The 23217-nt window shown below is 48.7% G+C and overlaps 1 protein-coding gene across 3 annotated transcripts in view; it reads left to right on the forward strand.

Annotated features, from left to right (window-relative positions):
* PIK3R6 (phosphoinositide-3-kinase regulatory subunit 6) overlaps positions 1-23217 on the forward strand; it is a 48689-nt gene that overhangs the window by 20014 nt on the left and 5458 nt on the right. For 2 of the 3 annotated variants that reach the window (XM_036033008.1, XM_036033011.1), the window contains 11 exons: positions 698-881; positions 5575-5740; positions 8124-8210; positions 9259-9682; positions 9962-10040; positions 10717-10839; positions 14084-14194; positions 15719-15809; positions 16041-16111; positions 16583-16673; positions 18945-19015. In XM_036033008.1, coding sequence (XP_035888901.1) covers positions 698-881; positions 5575-5740; positions 8124-8210; positions 9259-9682; positions 9962-10040; positions 10717-10839; positions 14084-14194; positions 15719-15809; positions 16041-16111; positions 16583-16673; positions 18945-19015 — 1498 coding nt within the window. The remainder of the gene's footprint in view (positions 1-697; positions 882-5574; positions 5741-8123; positions 8211-9258; positions 9683-9961; positions 10041-10716; positions 10840-14083; positions 14195-15718; positions 15810-16040; positions 16112-16582; positions 16674-18944; positions 19016-23217) is intronic. The other variant, XM_036033009.1, reaches the window with a different exon arrangement.

Consider the following 23217-nt stretch of genomic DNA (forward strand, 5'->3'; position numbering starts at 1 on the left):
GAGGCAGCTCCAGAGCACCTGTAGTGGAGGGGGTTCAGGCCACAACCGCACCACGAAATCGGCTTTTGTCTGTGTGTGCCTGGCCCTTCAGATGAGAGAGAATGAGGCAATGTTCACTGTTTGTGCTGGGGAGAGGGACTGACTGATGGTGCTGGGGTGCATAGCTTTCTCCCCCGCAGGTATCTCTGCTGAAAGGTGTAGCTTGCAGCTTTGTGTTCACGGAGGGTGCGAGGAGGTGAAAGGATCTGCAGGAACAGCGTTGGAGAGGTTGGGAGGACACCACTGGGTGTGGTTGTTTTCCTGGTGTGATAGGGGTGATGAGAGAAGATGGGGCTGCTCAGAGTTCAGAGCTCCAGTTTCAGCAGGAAGGGCTTAGGGCCCCTCTTAGAGGGCGATGCGGTCAGTGGGCCATGACGCTGAAGGAGGAAGCAGAACTGAGGTTGGAACTTACCTAGATGTGAGAGGCTAGAGGGACCTTCTACCTTCTGTGAGAGGCAGAAAGGCTGGGCATGCTCTTATTGCCACAGTCCCCACCACTCCTTATCGTCTCTCCCCCATAGAGTTTTGAATTTAAGTCTCCTGTTTTTGGAGGAGTTGAATAACTTGAGGGGGACACAAGATTCTGGGGGTACCCTCCAGGGGCTCTTCCCCCAGTAGTCATTCTCTTCAGCACACTCCCTACCACCTCTGTCCTCAGAGTGCTCCTCTTCGTGGATCCTGAGCTGGTGTCTCCCTCCGTGTGCAGTGCGCTGCTGCTGGAGATCGAGGCTGCACAGATCCAGCAGACGCCCGAGGCTTGCATGCGCCATGTGGTCTCCCACACCCTGCAAGCAGCCCTGGGGGAGGCCTGCCGCACAGAAGCTCTGCAAAGGAAGCTGAAGGTAACGGCCCTGCCCTAGCCCTCAGGGCTCCAGTCCAGGGCCCCACGTGCCCACACCAGGTGCTTGCTCTGCTCGTCTTCCCCCTTCTCCTGTGCCATGTTACCTTTTTCCATAAATCCAAAATTAATACACAACACTAAGGGAAACCTGAAAAATGCAGATCAGTCACAGAAGAAAATTAAAATTATTTATACCCCTCTGCTCAGACATATCAGCAATTAACGTTCCGGCGTATTTCTTCAGCAGTAACGACAGTGGTGACTGTGGTAGCTATTGTTCACTGAGTGCCCATCGTGTTCGGGTGCCGTGTTGGGCACTTCACATGCATCGAGTTCCAGAATTCTCACCCCAACACTGTGAAATGGAGTCAGAATTTGAACCCAGATCTGACTTCAAGCTGATGTTCAGTCGCCTCCCAGCCTCACTCCCCCACTGCTCCTTTTTTAAACAAACTGAGATATCAAACTCTGTGTACAGTTTTATATACTTCATGTTTGTGTGCATATATAATCTTTATTTTCCCATGTTATGGAAATTGCCATAAGAGAATATTTTCCTTAGAAAATACGTACATGTGATGGTTGCACAATATCCTCTCTTGTGAAAGTGCAGTTATGCATGCAGCTGGTTGCCTGTTCCTACGGTGGGCATTCAGCTGGCTTCCAACACTTCCCCATTCATTTCCTAGCTTTCTCTTGGGCTCAGTCTGGGCCCCCCTCCACGGCCAAGACTCCAGGAGGCTGGAGATCCTCTGGCCAAGGGTTGCATGCCAGGCTGGGTTTCCTGGGTGGGAGAGGATGCAGCCTGGGGCAGTGAGTGCAGCCATGTCAGGGATGACCTCTGTGGGGGAAAGGTGTCTGTCCTCTGGGAAGGCAGGACTGGACAATGGCTCGACTTCCAAGCCGCTGTGACTCAGGGCTGTGGCACTGCTGCTGTAGGAGGAGGCAGGTGCCCGAGGGAGGGTGCTTGCTAGGGGTCGGCAATGCCTGCTTGTTCAGCCCCCACAAGTGGGTGCCAGTCCTTTGGCCAGCCCATGTCTCAGACCCGGCTTTGCCCATCAAAATGCATCGGACATGCCGCTCTTCCTTCTCTGGTCTCTCCGTAAACCACGTTGATTTCATTGATACCATTTCTTTTCTCTAAAAGTACCATTCCCACCTTGAGAATACTGCTCCTTTGTGGACACCTACCCACTTGGACCCGTTAAGGGTTCTGACCCATGCCCCTCACCCCACCAACCTTGACATCCATCCTTCTGTGACACCTCCTTTAGGGAGGTCACAGCACACGGCCACATGGTGAACAAATCATCCCCCCCTCCCCTGCCACACACACACTAACTCATACCTAAGCCCCATCTCGGTTCTAGCACAAGCATCTACGTCCCCTATGTGGGCTACTATCCCCTGTCCTGCAGCTGGCCTTGGCTCTCAGGAAGGTGGGGAGGGGAGGAGCTGTCCTGACCAGAGTTTGTCTGCTGACCCAGCCACCCCGCACCCCACCCCTCCAGTGGCCCTGGCGGCGTTTCTGGTTCACCGAGCCGGTCAGAGTGAAGGCACCATTTTGACACAACCAAGTTGAACATGTAAGAACATCAATTTTTGTTTCTCAGTGATGTGGGGAAAGGACAATGCCAAACCTAACTATGCCTCTGACTTGGATGCAGCTGGGGTTCAGGAGTAGGTTTAGGAATGAGGCTAGGATGGGTTTGAGGGTGTCAGGAATGAAGTGGCGCTCGGGGCTGGCATTAGCAGGTTTGTTGCATACACTAGTTTGTAGTAGAAAATGTGCTGAAAGTAAAAGCTGTAATTTTTTAGGCATAGTAAACGTTAGGCACCCCACCCCCACATAACTGTAGGTTATGTAGAGGGTCAGAGAGACAGGTTGTCCCATGCTGACTTTCCAGTCTCCAGACCTTGTCTGCTGGTTATCTGCAGATAACTGTAGGTTATCTAGAGTTCAGTGCTCTGAGTCTCCATTGTTGTACATAGAGAATTGAGGGGGAGGGGAAGAGGAAGAGCAAGGAGAGACTTGGGGAATGCATCATTGATCTCAAGCTAGAGACCATCAGAAGCTTAGAGTTCAGGTGTCCTTAATGGTCCCTTGGCAACTGTCCCTCCCACACTGGAGGCTGGGGCTCCCAGACATCAGCCTGGCCTGGGTCTCTCCAGCGTGTGCTGACAACCACTCCCTGCCCCCTGAGATCTCTGTCCCCTTACCCGGAATTCTGCCTCTTTAAGGATGCCATTCCCAGTCATACCTGATGGCAAGAGGACAAGTGGGACCGGGGATAGGTGGCTTGGCCAGTCACAGTCTGATGGGTAGGCCTTATCTGACCACCAGTTCCCATCTTGTCTACTGAGGACCTGGCCTGAGGCCCAGGTGTGGGGTCAGTTTTTCTCCCCATGTGTCCAGGGAACCAGCAGACAAGGTCTGGAGACTGGGAAGTCAGCATGGGACAACCTGTCTCTCTGACCCTCTGTATATGTTCTGGGTGCTAGAGATGGGTGTCTCCAGCTAGGGCTGGCTGCTGGAGGGGTCAGGGAACGAGAACTAAGGGAGGGTTCTATGCAAAGCCTTGAAGACAGGGATTCCGGGAGGGGCACAGGAAAGAGGCCAGGGCAGAAGTCTGAAGGCACAGCTTTGAGAGTCTGCTCTCAGTGGGTCAGCAGCAGGACTGTGGACCAGCCACACCTGCTCAAGGCCTTATTGTCCCTTCTCCTCATTTCTTCACTCTCCTGAGCTCCAGGAAGAACTCGCCCCCAGCTGATTCTGTAGAGAGCTCGGGAGCTGCGCTGGCCTTTCAGTGTTGTCCTGAGATGGGGTGAGTGGGCTGGGCCCTTACACATCCACACCTGCTAGTAATTGCATGGACTGTCCTCAGGAAAGGGGCATGGCCTTGGAGAGGTGGCTTTCTTCAGCTGAGCATGATTTGGGGAGAGCTCAGCTGAGAGCTGCCAGCTGCCAGGCTCCCAGCAGCCAGGCTGACGGGTGCCTCAGTGCAGGGTAGCTGCCCTGGCATGGATCACACCATCTCACTCAGAGTCAGAGTCAAAGTCATTATAGTAACTTACAAGGCCCTTGTGCCTGCCCACCTCCCCTCTCCATCAGTTATCCATCTCCCACACTCTCCCTCTTTCTCTTGGCTCACTTGCCCGTTTATTCAAAAGTTGCCCTCTGGTGAGGTTTCCTTGATCACTCTACCTAAAATTCCAGCCCCTCCCAAAATTTCACCCCCTCCTTTCCTGCTTTATATTCTCTTCAGCACTCCTTGTTATTTATCATACTGTAAATCGTGCTTATCTTGCTTATTATCTCCCCCAGTGTCCCCCCTGCTGACACACTATAATATAAGCCTCACGAAGAATTTTTGTCTGTTTTGTTCACTGCTGTACCCTTGCACCTAGAACAGGGCCTGGCACCTGGTGAGTGCTCGATGAATAAATATTTCATCCATTTATTTATAATTAATTTATAAAATCAAGAAATAAGATGCAATGGTCCCCGTGGCCCCTTCCCACTCTGATTCCATATCCCTTTGAATGCGTTTGTTCATCCAGCTGATCATTCAGTAAGTGTCTGTCAGAGCCCTAGCTGGTCTGAATGAGCCACTCTGCCTCAGCCCAGGAAGCTGAGACCAGTGCTCAGCAGACCCCTCACACAGAAGAGAGACGAGAGGCAGTGCCGTCGTGCCTGCCCATGTAATTCGTTTGGACCCTGCAACCGCGGTTGTGAGAGGATTCGGTGGTGGTGAGCGGGGTGAGGGAAGACAGCCAGAGAGCACGACCGAGAGCAGTTCTTCTCAGGCGTCGAGCTGCACCCCGGAGGCAAAGGGACAGGCTGCTAAAAGCGTGGAATGGCACCACCAGAAACTCTTTCAAAGCCTGTTTCCACTAAGGAGAAAAGCTCAGCTTTGTGTTTAACCTCCATATCTTTAACACTTACTCATTTCCATTTTTAAAAAACAGAAAGCAAGCTTTGAGCTCTAAAGCCTTGGCAGGCCATAGCCCCTGGCTGCATTGAGTATCAGTGCTTCGTGATCCTTAGTTATTTTCTATTTATGACAGGGGGCACTAACCTTTTTATTCAGAGTAGCTATGTGAAATTTCCTTTTGAAATAATGTTGATCCAAAAAAGTGAGCTGATTTAAAGAAAAATGATGAGTAAAGAATAGTATAGGTGCTATGTCAAGACAGTATAAAAGTGACAGAAGTTTAGGAAATAGTCAACAAATATTCATGGAGCACCTACTAGGTGCCAGGAGATATTGTAGGTGCTGGGGACGCAACTATAGATAAAACAGACAAAACCACTACCTTCCTGGAGTTTACATCCTGGTGGGGACAGAACGTTAATCCAAGTGCTTGGTGACGCTTCAAGCAGGGTGGGCGCCGGCCACCATCCCTGCCCATCTGGGTTTCCCACATTACCGGGCACCAGGTGTTCTCTCCACACTGGGGTGGAGAGGCAAAGTGGACCCGCAGCTGCAGGCAACTTCTGGTAACCGCTGTGGTGGGGCAGGAGCGGCGCCCTGGGTGTGGGGTCCAGACGCCTTGGCAGGGAAGCTGTGTCCAGCCTCCTGGGAAGAGGGGAGGTGCCACGTGGGGTTGCCCACGCACCTGCGGACTTGGCGTCAGAGCTGGGGTGGGTGGATGCTGGGCCTAGACCCAGGCTCTACACTCCCCCGCGACAGGCCAGCCCCCGTCGCGCCCTGGAACGCTACTTCCACGCCGTGGTGGCAGCAGTGGAACAGATGGCTAGCGAGCCCAGCTCGAGCCGAGTGGGACACCTGGAGAGGCTGGAGGAGATTTACTGCTCGCTGCTGGGGCCAACGGCGGCCGCCAGGGGGCGCTGCGGAGGTAAGCGGCGGGCTGTCCGGGAACCCTGCGAGGGATGCCAGAGAGCCTGGCTGTACCTGCCTGGAGTCTACATGCTTGGTTGAGCCCCGGGGTTGGACACGTGACTGCTCCTAGTCTCCCGGGGACTGAGGTGCCCAGAAACTTGGAAGGTTCTGGACTAAGAAGGTGGATAATTTTTCATGGTAACAACTGATACCTGCCGGCACCCACTCTGCCCCAGTTGCTGTTCTCAGCACTTTATATGTTTAAATATATTAAATGTACTAAATTAAGCAATGCTCACAGTAAACTTATGAGGTAGGAAAGTATTATCCCTATTTTACAGTTGAGAAAACTGAGTTTGAAAAAGACTCTAAATCTTGCCCAAGATTACCCAGCTAGTTAATCGGAGTGCCATGATTCAAACATAGGCTATTTAGTTCTTAACCATTAACTACAGTAACCAAAGGATATGATGGTCCAGGGATACTCTAAAGAACATCTAAAACAGCACTGTAGTCAATGTCACTTACGTCTGGTGTCACCAATCTTTTTAAAGATTCTATTTATTTCCAAAGAGAGGAGAAGGGAGGGAGAAAGAGGAAGAGAAACATCCATGTGTGAGAGTTACATCAATCAGTTGCCTCTCTCACGCTCCCAACTGGGGACCTGGCCTGCAACTCAGTGTGTGCCCTGACAGGGACTTGAACCGGTAACCTTTTGGTTTGCAGGCTGGCGCTCAATCCCCTGAGCCACAGCCAGGACTGGTGTCATCAATTTTTATTTTGCATGCTTCCTTTCTATTTGCATTTCTATAAGACAATGCCATACACCAATGGGAAGCGAGCCCATGTGGACTGGGAAATCCTAATGAGCCCCAAGGAGTGTCCCCCAAGGGACAGTGTATGTTACTGTTGGAAGATGGTTCTAATGATTGCCCAGAGCACCCATGAAATTAATTAGCCTGCATGTCCCAGAACATACCACCAACCTAAGGCCTGGAAGCCACAGGTAGAGGTCAGTGTCCCAGCCCTGGCACTTGACCTTGGCAGCCCAGGATGGTGGAGGCTGCAGAAGTCAGAGTGAGGCAGGCAGGATGCCCTCCCAAGATACCCTCCACCATCTCAGCCTTCTGTTCTTTGTTTTGCTTTAATATTCTAAACCTCCAAATACCTCTGTGCCTCTGAAAACCACATGGAAATGTCTGTTTGGGAGGAAGCCTCCCTCCTCCCAAAGCTGGGGCAAACCCTGGGGGCAAATCTGGCTTGGCTCTTCTTGGGTACCACTTGCTAACTCTGCAGTAACTCTGCATGGACAGAATGAGACCAGCTTGGGCCACCCCCACCTTTCCAGCCACGTCCAGCACCTGCCTCCTCCCTTAACTTGTTCTGTGCACCTCAGTGACCTGCCAGCACCCCTGCTGAGCCCCTGCTGCTTCTGGGGCAGCACAGGATGGTAGTTTTGAGCACGGTGTCCTGGGTAAGAACATGCACTCTGAAGCTGGGATACCTGGGCTCAAATTCTGTCGCTGTGTGGCCTTGGGCCACTTACTTAACCTCTCTGTGCCCCAGTCTCCCCCTCTGTAAAGTGAGGATAATGATACTATTGGTGGCCCATGGTCACTGGCAGGATCCTGTGAGATGGTAGCAATGTGTGCAAGGTGATGAGAAAGGCTCCTGGCAGCAATAGGAAGTGCTCTGTGGGCCTCAGTTGCTCTCCACTAGGGAAGCTTGCAGCCTTGTTAGAGAGGGAGCCATACTGTATAGAAATTAAATCCTAAATGCTATACATTAGGTGTGCCTAACATGCAGCCTGTAAGGTCTGCTAGGGAGGGGTGACCACAGGGGCTGGAGTGATCAGGAAGGCTTCTGGAAGGAGGCGAAGAGGAGGGGCTGGCCTTGCCCTCTCCCCTGGACTGCAGAGGTCCTGCTGCCTGTAGTGCTTGGCTAATGAGTTCTCTTCAGCATTGCCTACAGGAGCAAACGTTAATTGAGTGCCTGCTGTGCGTATGCTACTAGAAGAAATGCTGGGAAATACTGAGGTCTTTCCCCCTTCTTCTGGATGTAGGCAGGGCGTCTAAGAACAATGGGAAAAGCACTGGGGTTAGGGGAGGGGAGGGGCCAACAGTAGGAGAAAAGTTTGGGAAAGACACTGAAAGCTGATTTGTGAAGGGTCCTAAAGGCTGAGCTAGGAAGTTTGCAGGAAACAGGGAGCTTCTAAGCATTCTTGGGCAGGGAGGGGGTGGCTGCAGCATTAGGTCCTGGAGGGGAGGAGTGGATGGTGGCAAAGGGGGAGAGGAGCTCAATAAGACCACATATGGAGGAGCTGGGGGTGGGATGGGGAGAGCAGAGGAGAGTCCCACAATCTTTTCCTCGTGGTCTCCACAGCCTGCTCCTTCCTTCAGGTGACCCCCTCCAAGACCGGCCACCGAACATCCCCCTGCCCAGCCCGCACATCACCTTGCACCTGTGGACTGATGAGGAGCAGCTCTGTGAGTCATGCCTTTGACCTCCTCCACGGGAGCTCACTGGACACAGTGGCTAGTGTGTGTTTGTGCACCTGTGTGTGTCTGTGTGTCTGCATCCATGTGCATCTGTGTGTGCATCTATCATGTCTGCATGTCTGTGTGCACCCTGTGTGACTATGTGTGTGTCTATTGTATGTATTGACATCTGTGTCTGTGCATGTCTTTGAGTGCATCTCTGTGTCTGGATGTGTCTCCATGTGTGCATTGGTTGTGTGTCTGTGTGTGTGCTGAGTTATTCTGCACATTTAGAAAGAGAACGTATTTTCTTTATGTCAGAACAGCTCAGCGCATTGGCCGCTAGCCTCACATGTCTAGTAAGCACTGCATGCCCATGATGATGCCAATAGATAGTGCAAGTCCTCGAGAAGGAGGCAGCCACAGAAGAAGTTATGATTTCTGGAGCAGGAGGGGGCCTTGCACAATGGGGTTCCCCACTCTCAAGAGCCCCTGGCTCTTGTCAAGGGGGAGAGGAGGACAAAGGCACAGGTTGGAGTGAGCAGTGTTGGACCAGTGAACTGGGTTCACATCCTGGCACTCCCTTTTGCATGCTGGGTCACCCTAGACAGACTCAGTTTTCTTTCTGGGCCTCAGTTTCCTCATGGGAAATAAAATGAAGGTAGGTGAGAAAAGTCTGGAAGTCCTTCCAGGAGCTGGTGGCCTGTTCTCTGTCTCAGGGCAAGCACGGCAGTGGGAGAGCAGGAGGATGCTAGTGCATGAATGTACAAATGAGAGCTCTGGAGTGGTGGGGGGACTGGGGGAAGCTGACTTCTCTTCTGCAGGACTTCTCAGAGCCTTTAAGATGTTTACTAAAGAAACTCAAGTTGTGGCAGGCTGCGGGGTTCTCAGTTCACTGGCCACAGAACCTCTGCTCCTTTTTGGAGCACCTCGTGGGGCTTCTGTTCAGCTAAACAGTGTGTGAGGAACGCACAACCCCTGGCGCTGCCCCACCCCCAGGCCCTGCTGGCCTTACACACCCTCTCTGCTGGGGGTCCCCTTGTTCTCCACATCGCAGGGAAGGAACTGGTACTCTTCCTGCGCCCGAGGTCCCTGCTGCGCCTCAGCGCTGACCTGGAGGCCTTGGATCTGCAGGGCCTCCTGCCAGACCGGACGCTGGCCCGGGAGTCCGTGCTGTCCACGGACAGTGGCATTGAGCGGGACTTTCCTCTGGGGGCCGAGGAGCCGCCCACGACCGGCAGCCCGGAGATGGAGCACGCCGGACTGCAGCGCAAAGGGGGCATCAAGAAGCGGGTGTGGCCCCCGGACATCTTGATGCCCGGCAGCTGGGATGGGCCCCCGGGGCTGCACCGGAGGACGGGCAGGCCCAGTGGGGATGGAGAACTGCTGCCCGGTGTCTCCCGGCTGCACACGGCCCGGGTGCTAGTGCTGGGCGACGACCGGATGCTCGGGCGCCTGGCCCGGGCCTACCACAGCCTCAGGTAGGGCCCTAGAGGGGCGGCAGGGGGCAGGGCTGGGGGGCATGGGTGGGTGGTGAGGGACCTAGGAGTGGTTGGGGAGGACCAGGAGGCAGAGCTGGGGTAAGATGGGGGAGGATGGTGTACAGTGCACCCGGTCTGTAGATGAGAAAACGGGCTCAGAAAGATTAGGTAAATGGCCCAGAGTCATGAGATAATAAAGGGCGGGGCAGAACATGGAACCGAGTCTGCCTGCAGCCGGAACTCCTGCCCTCACCCCTGCGCTCTGCTGCCCTTTGCCAGGAAACGGGAGACCCAGATGTTCTGCCTCACCCCACGACTGAGCCTGCAGCTCTACTACATCCCTGTGCTGACGCCTGAGGTGGCTGGTCATGGAGGGGAGGGCGGGGGCGTGGGGGGGGGGGAGAGGAGTGGTAGGAGCAGGGGTGTGGGTTAGGGGCTAGGCAGGGACCCAGGGCAGCCTGGCCTCCCCTGGCCCAGGAACTGGGGTCACCCTGCCTTGGGATGTGGATCTGGAAGAGACCGACGGGGTCTCCTGTTCCAGAAGCCATAGACATGGGCCTGTGGGCTGACTGTGGCCAGAGAGGTATTCTCTCACAGTGGCAGCTGCGGGTTCCTGGTTTTCATTTTGCTTTTCTAATTGGATTAATTTCAAGCTTCTGGGAATTTCAGTCAGTGAAAGCCCATTGGTCTGCTGGGGGAAAGGAAGGCCCGCCTGTGGCTTTTCATTTCTGTTGCCCACTCTGCCTCTTACTGGGACACCTTAAATTCAAAGCAACACTTGTCTCTCCGCTTTTAAGGCTGACGATTATGTCTCAATGTCCCTGGCAAGTGGCCCTCAGAGAAGGGTATTCTGGCTTCATCTGAGACATAACAGAGAACAGTGTTTCCATGGTGTACAAACGGCCACAAGAGGCTGACATTTGATCACATTCCTGAAGCTGGTTTTGCCTAGGACTGGTACCTGGGGGCCCCTCCGGCCAGGAAGCGTGCCGGAGAGAGGGCCTGATGGGTGCGCCTCATCCCTTTATCCTCAGACACTGGCATCGTCCAGGCACTCGGAGCTCGGAGAGCTGGCTGCCTTCCTGGGCCGGGCAGACCCGTGGTACGAGAGCACCATCAATACCCTGTGCCCGGCCATCCACAAGCTGGCAGAGATGGTAGGGGCGGAGAGGGTAGGAGGGTGGGAGGGGTCATTTCAGATAATACCCTTGTCCTTAGGCCTCGGGAGTCACTCTGAGGGGCCCCATGGTTGGAGGAAGCAGGGCAGGAACGCAGGAGACAACTCCAACCAGCTGGTGGTTGGGGTCTACTCGGAACACACACCAGGCACAACAGCCCTCCAGTCCACGGGTTCTGCATGTGCAGATTCAGCCAGCCTGGAGTGGGCGATACTCAGGAAGAACAAGTTATGTTGTTGCTGACATGTACAGTGTTGTTAGGCCTCCAATGGTGACATCCATCCTGAACATGTAGCAGGCTCTTCTCCTTGTCATTATTCCCTAAGTAGTACAATGTGACAACTATTTACATAGCATTTCCACTGTATTAGGTATTATATGTAACCTGGAGATGCCTTGAAGTGTATGGGCAGTTGTGAGTAGGTTACATGCAGATACTGAGCCACTTTATATATGGGGACATAGGGGAACCCGCAGGTTCTGGTACCCACGGGGTCCTGGAACCAACCCCCTGTGGATTATGAGAGATGACTGTACTTCAGACAAAACCACTGTGGAAAAGATGAAGTAAAACATCCTTTCATAAGTATGCAGGCCAGTTATATTCCTTCTCTTGTGAGTTTCCAGTGATGATTTCTCTGTGATGATAATAGGTGGTGCTTCCTGAGCACTCCACGTGCCAGCTGCGGTTCTAAACATTTACGCACAGCCTCCTTACCAGGTAGATCCTCACGTTGGCAGGTGCTGTTTTCTCCATGTCCTCATTTTACAGACCCAGCAGCCCAGGCACAGAGAGCCTAGGGAACTTGCCCCAAGTGGAGTCCCACTTGGAGTCGGGCAGCTTGATTCCAGAGCACATCTCTTAAACACAAACCGTAGCACGGCCCTAACCCCAGCCAGTGGTGGGAAGCTGGTCTTTTACTGCTTTGAAAAGGCCTGGATATATTACAAGAATCTAATCCTTTTTGCATTGTGTGTGTTGCAGATGCTTTATTCCACTTGGTCATTTGCCTATCAATCATGTCAGTAGGGTTTTTTGATCATCGAAAGCCTAATATTTTTATGTAGTCACACACAGCTTCGAGAGGACTACTCTACTGAGTAATTATATCCAAGATTAAGCAAATATTCACTGATAATTCACTCCAATACTTTTAATATCCCAATAGTTACATTTAAATAACCTATCTGCAATTAATTTCAGTGTTTAGTAGGAAGTATGTACCACAGTTTGCCATGTATAATGTATACATTTTTGCCCAAATTTTTGAGGGAAAATAAGGATGCTCATTATACATGGGTAGTACTAATTCTGTATCTGTATAAATGTTTTTAATTCTTTTATTTATGCTTATGCATTAAAAGTATAACTCTAGAAAGCAATAATGATATTTGTATGCAAAATAATACCTTGGAATATAATAATCAATTTTGTTTCAAAATATAAATAATTGAGTTTAAAAATTATATTGAAAGATTTCTTTCCTGCAAGTTTGGGCCCAAAATGTGTGTGTGTATTGTACATGAGAGTACATTAAACATGGCAAAATATGATAATTTTATTTTTTCCAAATATTAAACCAGTTTTCCTAAGCTATTTATTGCATAAACCATCTTGCCCATCAATCTGAAATGCCATTTTTATCATTTATTAAAGTCTAACATATGCTTGAGTTTATTTCTGGGCACCTATTTTTTCTCATTGGTCTATTCAGTCCTGTACAAATTCTCACTTTTATATTTTAATAACTGTCAGGGTAAGTCTACCCCATAACTCCTCTTTCTCAAAACTTCTCAGAATGCGCTTATTTATGTTTCCAGATAAACTTTAGAATTTTTTTTTCATTTTATTTTTATCCCTTTGGGATTTTGATAGAAATTTGAAGGAGAATTAGTATCTCTAGCATATTAAGCCAACTCTCTGAGACTGTGATAGATCTCTTTATTTGTTGAATCTTCTTGTGTATTCTTCCGGGTAGCAGTACAGTTTTCAGCATATAGATTTTATCCATTTCTCGCTAAATCTGCCCTCGTGTTTAATGGTTTTTTTCTTGAGCTGTGGTTGGTATCTTCCTCCCATGTTTTTGGACAATAGTTACTGCTAGTATAAAAGGTTCCTATTAATTTTTATGTATTTATTTTCAAACTGACCCTTCATTTTGCTTTATTGCCTGATTGATTGGGGTTCTTCTTATTGCTTTTATTTGAATGAAGATGTTGTGGGCATCTTTTCTGGATTACTGCATATCTGAAACTGTCTGCATGTACCTAGAAGACTGTTTAGCTGGGTATTAAAATACCTTTTCCTTGAAACTTGGAGGATATTACAGGAAGAACATCAGATGTAGGTTTCATTTATGTGCCTTTATTGGTAGCTTTTCTCCATGTGATTACACATATAAGATTTTGAGTTTTCCCTGCTCTCTTTCTCTTATAATTAACAATTTGCGTGACCCTTATACTTACTCCAAAAGCAGTTTCCACATGAAGAGACGGGAAACAGTGTGAGCAATGCAGCATTATTAGAATAAGTTGATAGCTCCTCAGCATGATCCTTTTGAAGGGACCAGTATTTCAGAGGACCAGATATGAAAATCCAAAGAGGTATTATGGGACCATATACAAGATGGATTGAATAAATTCTGAGCTTCTTTCCAACCCTGATACTCTCAGGTTCTATGCAGACATTCTGTTCTCTTCACCTAAAATACCCAGTCATTGTGCTTCAGAATTGTGTATGGTTGGGAAGGCCTGTAGGACATGGCACTAGTCCTTTCCCAATAACATATAAAAATCAACTAGTTTGTTAACATGTTCAGATACCACAAGAACTGAAAGACACATCAGATCATCTGGTTCAACCTCTCATGCCCAAGGTCAGCGAGTAGCTAACCCAAACCTAGAGCCCAGTCAAACTCTCCCCTCGTCAGTCATATCGTGAAGCACCTTGTCTGCCCCCCAAGCACCCAGCACAGTGTCTTACTCCTGGAGATGCCCACTATGTCTCTGTGCAGTTAAAAAAATTAATCAGAGTCGCTGGGGAGGTGAGACCTTGGACAGGTGTATTGGGTGGTAGGAAAGGCTTGGACTGTGCCTAAGGGCCATCAGGGTTAGTGCATCACAGGGGATATGTGGAGGCTTTGGAGCTTCTCCACTAAAAAACGTAGCACCATCCGTGGTAACATGGAAGGAAGTCACTAAAAACATGCTCTGTCCCTCACAGCCTCCCTCCCTGGACACATCCCGGAATGTAGACCCCTTCATCCTCGATGTCATCACCTACTATGTTCGCATGGGCACCCAACCCATCTATTTCCAGATCTACATGGTCAAGGTAGGCTCTCCACCTGTGTCGCTGCCTGCTGTACCCAGGGCCCCACAACCTAAAGACCTGTCTCTGGGCAAACGCAGCTTACCAGGGTGAAAGTCATAAACTCACTCAGAGACTCTTGGTTGTCAATTTTATCTTCTCAATCTCTGGATTTCTGTGAGCAGCTGCAGACTCATTTCTAATGGCCACTTCTGCCTCTCGCTTCCTAGCTTACCAAACTTTTGTTTTCCACTTGGCTTCCTGTGGTAGATCTTTTCTTTATTGCTTTCCTGATTTTGACCTAAATGAGGGATTTAGGGTCTTCCCTTGATTTTCAAAATGCAAACCAAAACAACACAAAATAGACAAATGATAAAACAAATGCTCAAAGGTCCTTGGTAAAGGGAGTATACATCTCAGCAACGCAAATGACAAAATTGAAGAGCAGGTAGCTGTCACTGCCCTTCAGCCAAGGCCCAGGAGCACACCTGCAGCTGAACTGAACCAGGTTTCCCGACTTGCTGCAGTGAGGGGACCACACACCATGGAGAACCACGAGGCCTCTCGGAAAGAGACTGTTAGAAAGAACTTACGGGGTCTGGCCTCCTGCTGGGTGATTTCGGAGAGGGCTCCAAGAGCAGGACTTGGCTCCAGATCAAATGCTGTCAGGCAGCAGGAATGATTCTACAACTGGGCATCTCAGTAGTTCTATTATTCTTTGACTCTAAGAAATAACAGCTGCTCCTTATTTGCTGGGATGGAAGGGTAAGGGATGTGGCCTGTGTTCAGATGCAACAGTGGCCTGGTCTAGTTTCTGTCTGGACCCAACACAGTCCCACAGCGGCCTTGCCTAACAATGCTGGCATCTGTGAAGCTGTCTGTGGTCAGCAGAACACCGAAACCTCACTGTGAGTACCAGGCCAGCTCCCGGCTTCTGACAGTCACTTTTTTCTCTCTCCATTCCTATTATTTTGAGAATCCTGTGGCCACTCTTCCCCATCATTGCAACATCCTCCCTCTTGCCCTGTCCACACACCTTGCCTCACGCCTCTTTTCCTCCCTGCATCCCCCATCCCCCAGGTCTCACTGAGAACCAACCGATCAGTGGTCACTAGCCCTTCCCTTGTGCAGCCCCGAGCTTCTCTGTGCATGCCGAGGACTGTCAGGTTCTCCTTTCTGGCCCACACCCTTTCATCCTCCCCTACTGGTGTCTACAAGGGATTTTATTACCCTCCTTTATGTGAATTTGTCCCCCACTCCTGCCATCCCCATTAGTGGTGGTTACAGGGAGTTTGGGTTTCGAGAATACTTTCCTCCACTGTCTATAAATGTATTGCTGTACATATGTGCATAGACAGAGGACAGAGTCAGATCCAGGCATCACTGGATGCAGCTCAGAACCCACTGGCAGGATGGGCAGGGGGACGCTGACTTGCTTCTGTACTCCCCCAGCCACCCACAATACTCTTGGGCTCTGGGGCTGGAGGGGCAGCTGCCTCAGGCAGAGAGTGGTCTTCTCCAACCTCCTCCCTTGCTCCCTCTCTCCAGATCTTCTTCAGTGACCTGAGCCAGGACTCTGCAGAGGACATTTTCCTCACCGAGCTGAAGGTGAAGATCCAAGAATCCAAATTCCCCAAAGGTAAGCATCTGCTCCCCTTTTCCAGAGCTCACCCTGGCTCAGCTGCCCCAATCACCCTTTTCAGAAAGTCCTCCCACCTCTCTCTGCTGAACATGGTGGTGACCTTGGCCCCCTCCAAGCTCACCCAGACTGACGGTGAGCCTGGCACTCCTGAGACTCAGTGACATGGGGAAGCTGAGGTAGGGGGAGGACCTCCAACCTTTAATTCAGCCTCTTCTCGTCTTCTCTCAGATGTTTCCTCGCCCAGGAGGAGGGGTGCAGTCGAGAGCCCTGGGGCTGAGCTCTCCCTAGGCTACCAGAAGGTCAGTCAGTGGCATGGGTGTGGTCAGGAGGCATCGCTGGGTGGAAGCAGGTGTCGGAAGCATGTGGGGTGGGGGAGCAGACAGAGCCAGAGGAACCTTCTGACCTTCCTAGGCACTGCCTGCAGTCCCCAGCTTTCAAAGGATTTTGCAGCAATGGGAGGATTATGAATGGCTCACATGTAGACTAGGAAGGGATCTAATTTAAGGGACGAGGGGGCTGTCCCCTTGCTCAAAAATGCCTTCCTGACTGGCTGACTAGATGCACTAGAGAGAAGTCCTTTGGGTCTAGAAGGCTGCACATGCCCCCAGGGCCAAGAGTGACCTGAGCCTTTATCCCGTGTCCCATTGTTGGACATTAATAACACAGGCAAGGCTCTTGGGCAGGGGCTGGGAGCAAGACTGTTGGTGTGAGGATGCATGGGGCGAGGCTCTCCTGAGGATCCCTATCTGTGCCTGCATCTCCCTCCCCAGGCCCTGCTCAGCCACCGGACCCGAGAGGTTACCATTTCCCTGAGGGCCACTGGGCTGGTTCTGAAGGCCCTTCCAGCCAGGGACACTGATGGTGAGGAGTTGGGAAACAGAGCAGAGGGAGAGCGAAGGGATAAGCAGGGGAGAGAAGGAGGGAGGGGTGAGTGGCAGGAGAGGTGAGCCAAGGGAAGGAAGCCTCCCACCCCTCCCCGGAATCTTGGACGTGGTGGAGCTGCTGCCCATGCTGGGCCCAGCCCGGGTCTGGGCTGGGCCCAGGCTGCTGAGTGAAACACAGTCCCCACCCTCAGATGCTTGCCATCGAGTGGCACACGCTCTAGCGCCAGACTGCACCTCTGGAGCCTGATGAAGGTGCAGGGACCGCATGGGGGGGGGTGCAGTGGACCCCCTGCCTCTGCTTCAGGGCTGCAGAGCTAGAGTTTTGTTTGGAAATTTTTTATTTTGAATGCTGTTCCATTGGGCAGGTACTTGCCAGTTCACAAAAAGCACTACTAATCCAAATTATCTAATTCTGGCTAAATATAGTTTAGATATAATATTAGATAATAATACAGTTATCTAATTGTCTAAATCTAAAATTGAGATAACAAAAGATACCAATTTATGTGCATATAATTATATGCATAATTATAAATATGAGCTACTCTTGCTAGCTCCCCAGTCTTCTGGAATAGTGGAAAAGTTGGTAATGCGGGTACTAACCATTACACATGTTAATCAGAGGCCAGGTAATGTGCTATGTCAAATATATTAACTCTTTTAAGCTTGCTAACCCTGTGAGATAGATATTATTCATATAAGCAACTTTTTACTGGGGAAGAAACTGGAGCAGAGAATAGCTTGCCTAAGGCCACGTCTCCCACGAGAGCTGTGTCCCTCACCGCTGTGTCCTGCCACCCCCTCTGTGATTGCCAAATCTCAGCAGACCAGACATAAGAGGTGTGACCCACAGGTGTTTGTGGAAGGTTTTCTCAGAGCAAACAAGAAAGCTTACCCAGGCAGAAATGTATCTTGTTCGCTGCTCCACCCCTAGTACCTGATACATGGTCTGTCTCATAGTAAAGGCTCAATAAACATTTACTGAATAAATGAAGTGCTACTTGACACCCAAAAATTTGTTTTAAAAAGAATGGATGACTCTGAAATGTTCCAGAAGAAACACAAAATGAAAACACACATTAGCCAGCCTGGCAGCCTGCGAGGAACACATCTCTGGTCCCTCTCTCCTCTGCCATCTGACACGAGCAGTCGCTCTGTCTCTAAAATCCTCTGTGGCTTTGCTAGCATTCTGGTTATGACACCTGTCATCTGAAGCACTTGTGTTTATATCTGGGTATCATCTCTCCCAGATTTCCTTGGCATCTGGCATAAAGAGGAAACTCAAGAAATAATCATTGATTTCACCACTTCTTGATTAAATGGCTTCCAGGCAGGCTGGATTCGTAGGTGACATTATGAGGCGTTCTCCACTTGTTGGTCTCTGACACCATGAAGGAGGCGTGTGACTTTGGCAATAGAGGTGACTACAGAGTGGGTCAAGAACGCAGAGTGCAGAACCAGAAGGGCAGGCTGCAGAGCCAGCTTTGCCACTTGCCACTGTGTGACCTGGGGCAAGTGACTCGTTGCCTCTCTAACTGTTTTTTCACTTCTAAAATGGAGATAGGATACTAACTCATGTGCATGGAGTAAGTTATCATGTTAACTCTTATTGTGAAAATTGTATTTCTTCTATTTCCTTCACAAGACTCCCACTGCCCATCCTGACTCTAACTTATGCCTCCTCCAAGTGTCCATCGCAAAACCCTATCAGAACCAACCCGCCACAACCCTCCTCAGAGGCACAGAACCCGCCTGAGCAGGGAGAAGGGAGAACCTGGTAGCAGTCACACAGTAATGATTTTTGACACATTATACACTATTATGAAAGTCAAGGCCCTCCCACACCTCTGTGGTGCCTGCGTAGCGCTCACATGCTAGGCTGGGTGTTCTTTCCGTTTTTAGCATGCCCAGTAGCTGTGAAGAAGTTCAACAGAAGTTTCTTTCATTGAAAAAGGGATACGAAGGAGGTGGAGAAAGAGATCTGTGTTGGCTGCTATGCCTGAGGATGCAGAAACTTTGTGGTTTCACCAGGGAGAGGAATGGATGATCAGGAAAGGACTGAAAATTGGCTAGGACCAAGGTGGAGTCAGGAAGCGGCTAAGCGGGATGGGGGAGGAAGTTAACACGGGGAGGCGGTCTCTTCTTAGGACCTAGAATCTCTAACTCCCCTACTTCCCTGAAGGCCCATTTATAGCTGCTCCCCCATCTCATTCCTCTCCCCCCACCCCCACTGTTGCTTCCTCTACAGACCACACGTGCCTGAATGTTAGCGTGACGGAGGTTGTCAAGTCCTCCAACTTGACAGGAAGGTCCTTCTCCGTAAGTACTGGGCAGAAGGGGAACTGGGGGTATTCAGATAGGGTAGGTGGCTGGGAGCTCACAGGGAAGGGTGTTCAGAGAAAGGGATTTGTGAGCTTTTCTGAGCCTTTACTATGGAAGTGGGTCTTCCTGTTGGAAAGAATCTGCTTTCCAACCAGTCAGTTTGAAATATTGAGCATTATGTGGCATAAATAAGGTGTTATAAGTGTTAAGGCCTTAACTTCCATCTGCTGGCCACCTGAAGACCTAAGACATATGGAGATAACTACAAAATGCACTCACATTCTGGCATCCCCCTGACTACTCAACAGCCCGACTCCTAAACAAATATTCCCAACCTCTAACCAGGTCAAACCAGTTCTTTCAGCGTCATTGCTCTACTCCTGCCTTTTGCCCTTATTCATACTTATTGGTACGAATTCCCTTATTAATATGGATCTGTCCATCTTCTTCCTATCTGATGGCCTCTCTGAAATTCACTTGCCTACTCAGCTGGGCCTTGGACCCCATGATTACACCTGAACCATATTCTTAGATACCCTCAACTACCAGGTGAACCCCAACCTTAGATCAAGCCCCCTCCTCAGTCCGTGTGCTCAGGTGCCTGAGTGCTTCTGAACTAAACCCTGCATCCACTGCAGATCAGGGCCACAGCAAACTCATGACTTCCCACTTCGATGGATCCTCAGCATCACTCTGCCCTTCTCTTCCATTTCCTCTGGGCTCTTCTCCATCTGTTTTCAGTTCCATTTTCTCCAGCTTTGACCCTCCCCTGCTACTGCTCCTTCCTCTTAGCTTATAAACATGCTCAAGTCTTTTCCATCCTAGAAAGAAAAATCTCTACCCAACTGCGTCTCTAGCTACCACTGTATCTCCTTCTTTTCTCAGTCAGGCTACTTGTAAGATACCTCCAGAGGAGTTTCCAGTTCCTTACTGGTAGTGGCTAGGGTCCCAGGCCCGGAGGGAGTCTGCCTCAGGCCGCCCTGTGGTGTGTGGGTTCTTGACTTCATGCAGAAAAGATTTCACAACGTGAGGTCAGCTGATTTTGAGAGGATGTTTATTAAAGCTGGGGACAGTGAAACAAAGGAAGGACTTACGGTAAAAGAAGCAACAGAAGAGAACCTAGGCTCTGCTTTGGCTCCCTAGAAATGAGCTAAGGCAGGGTGGCTGTTAGCTCACCAGGAAGCTGGAGAAAAAGGAGGCCTTGGAGACAGGATCAGGGGATTGGCCCAGGACGAGCTACCGCTGCTGCTGCTCCCCTGGTTGCAAGTTGCATGGGGTCCCTTAGAGTGTAGTAGGAAGTAAGAAGTTCATGCCTGAGAAGGGACATGGGTGTGCTCTAGAGAGAACACTGGGTCTATCTTGAGGGTTTTTATTTTTTTTCCTGTGGACAAGAGTCTTAGGATGAATCTTAGAATATTCATCAGTTTTCCAATTGTGTTTTTATTGTAATATGCTGATGCATCAAAATGAGTGTAAAAGGTAGTTGGGGTTATTTCTGTTATGCTTTACTGTTTTCCTTTTATCTTGGGTCTATCTGGCTCTAATTGGGTCTTTGTTATTTGTTTTCCTGATTTCATCTGGCCTTGGGTTTAGCTGGCACATGGCATTAATTGGGTCTCTGTTCTTGATCTCCCCATTAGAGGTGATTTAAGCTATGTGTATTCTCTGGTTCAGGAGGAGAGGTATAAACCATCTACCCTTGTGTCCTTAGTTAGGGAAGACAAGGTCTTGCAGTGCACTAGCTGGCTGTAAGTTGTTCAAATGGACTGGACTTGTTTAATTATTTTGTCTCAGTTTCCCTGTTCTACTCGCCCAGGAGTTCTCTAGCTTCTTGCTGTCCTGCCTTGTTCCCAATGACTGTCCTATCCACCGCCATCTGCTTACAGCCCACGGTGGCAAAGTCACCTCCATGTCACCAAGACTGAAGGTCACTTTCTAGTTCTTATATTTCTTTAACCCTCCTTTTTAAAATAATGCTTGACCTATGAACAAATTTTTAGTATTTTTAGGAAATTCAAAAAAGCACAAAGTAAATTTACTGGTAGTCCCATCACCTAGTGAGGATGACTATTAATATGTTCATGTGTAAACATTCGACCCTTTTTTCTAGATATTTTTACATAACTGGTGACTACAGACATATTGGTCTATTACTTAATGTTTTTATGCAAATATATAATAAATCATTTTGAATATGGCTTGGCGGTATCTTGTTTATATCATTAAATATGACTTGTCATTAAACACATCTTATTAAATATTTATTACATGATGGCTACATATGCCTGTGTAATTATTTATTGATTTCTTATATTCAAGTAAGCTCTCATTTTTCACTATTATAAGTAATACTGTGAGGGACATACTTAGGGGAAGACATATCCTGAAAATCGTAGTTATGTCTTTTTAAAAAATGCCTAGAGCCCTGGCTGGCGTAGCTCAGTGGGGATTGAGCACGGGCTATGAACCAAAACATTGCAGGTTCGATTCCCAGCCAGGGCACATACCTGGGTTGCAGGCCAGAGCCCCCAGCAACTGCACATTGATGTTTCTCTCTCTTTCTCTTTCTCCCTCCCTTCCCTCTCTAAAAATAAATAAATAAAATCTTTTAAAAATCTTTAAAAAAAGAAAGCTGACATTTAAAAAAAATGCCTAGAAGTTATACCACTCTCAAATGGCATCCATATTTTAAGATTTTTTTATATATTTTGCCAAATTGCCCTCCAGAAAGCCTGTACCAAATTCCACTCTCACCGTAGTGTTTGAATGCTAATTTTGCTGCATAATTAACACAGTGAATGGAAATCTTTGCAAATTTGACTGTCAAATTTTTCATTATTTCAATTTGTATTTCCTCCGTACTAACTGATGAAGTTGAAGATTTCTTATATTTATCAATAACTTTTATTTCTTCATTTGTGTTTCCTGTGTATTCTCATCCCATGTTAATATCGTGGGTCCCATTTTATATGAGAACACTCACCCTTATTTGTCATGTATTTTGGAAATACTCTTTTTAGTTTTTCTTTTAATGTTATTTATTAATCTTTTACCTAAAATTTATGTACATTTTGAGGTTACAAAACCTACCACTTGTTTCCCTTTGATGCTTTCTGCCTCTGATGTGATTATACATTATATATGCCTGATTGTTTTTGTCAAATACCATATTTCATCAAATTAAAGACATACAATAATTTTTTTGCAGACCATCTTTGAAAATAACATTTTTCTTTTTTAGTTTTTTTTAAATTGTTGCTCAAGTAGAGTAGTCTCCATTTTCCCCCCATCACTTTCCCCCCACCCCACCCACTCCCACCTTCAATCCTTCCCCACTTTGGCTTTGTCCATGGGCCCTTTATACATGTTCCTTGAAGGCCCTTCCCCTTCTTTGTCCTGTTATCCCCCCTCCCTTCTGGTTACTGTCAGTTTGTTCTTTATTTCAATGTCTCTGGTTTTATTTTGCTTGCTTGTTGGTTTTGTTGATTAGGTTCCACTTATAGGTGAGATCATATGGTATTTATCTTTCACTACCTGGCTTATTTCACTTAGCATAATGCTCTCCAGTTCCATCATGCTGTCGGGAAGGGTAGGAGCTCCTTCTTTCTTTCTGTTGCATAGAATTCCACTGTGTAAATGTACCACAGTTTTTTTTTTATTCATTCATTTACTGATGGGCACTTAGGTTGCTTAGCATGTGGCTATTGTAAATTGTGCTGCTATGAACACTGGGGTGCATAGGTTCTTCTGAATTGGTGTTTCCGGGTTGTTGGGCTATAATCCCAGCAGTGGAATTGCTGGGTCAAAAGGCAGTTCCATTTTTAGTTTTTTGAGGAAATTCCATACTGTTTTCCACACTGGCTGCACCAGTCTGCATTCCCACCAACAATGTACTAGGGTTCCCTTTTCTCCACAACATCACCAGCACTTATTTGTTGATTTGTTTATGATGGCCTTCTGACTGGTGTGAAGTGGCATCTCACTGTGGTTTTATTTGCATCTCTCTGACGGCTAGTGATGCTGGCCATCCTTTCATATGTCTCTGGGTCCTCTGGACATACCATAATTTTACATACCACTAAGAAAGAAACAATACTTCCTAAACTATAAACAATGCTTTCTTATTACATTGGTTGCAAAATACTTCCTCACTTTAGGGATATTAAAATAGGAGGGGAAATTGTTTTAGAATCCATGAA

This window comes from Phyllostomus discolor, chromosome 8 (assembly GCF_004126475.2).
Source record: "Phyllostomus discolor isolate MPI-MPIP mPhyDis1 chromosome 8, mPhyDis1.pri.v3, whole genome shotgun sequence".
Taxonomy (NCBI): Eukaryota; Metazoa; Chordata; class Mammalia; order Chiroptera; family Phyllostomidae; genus Phyllostomus; species Phyllostomus discolor.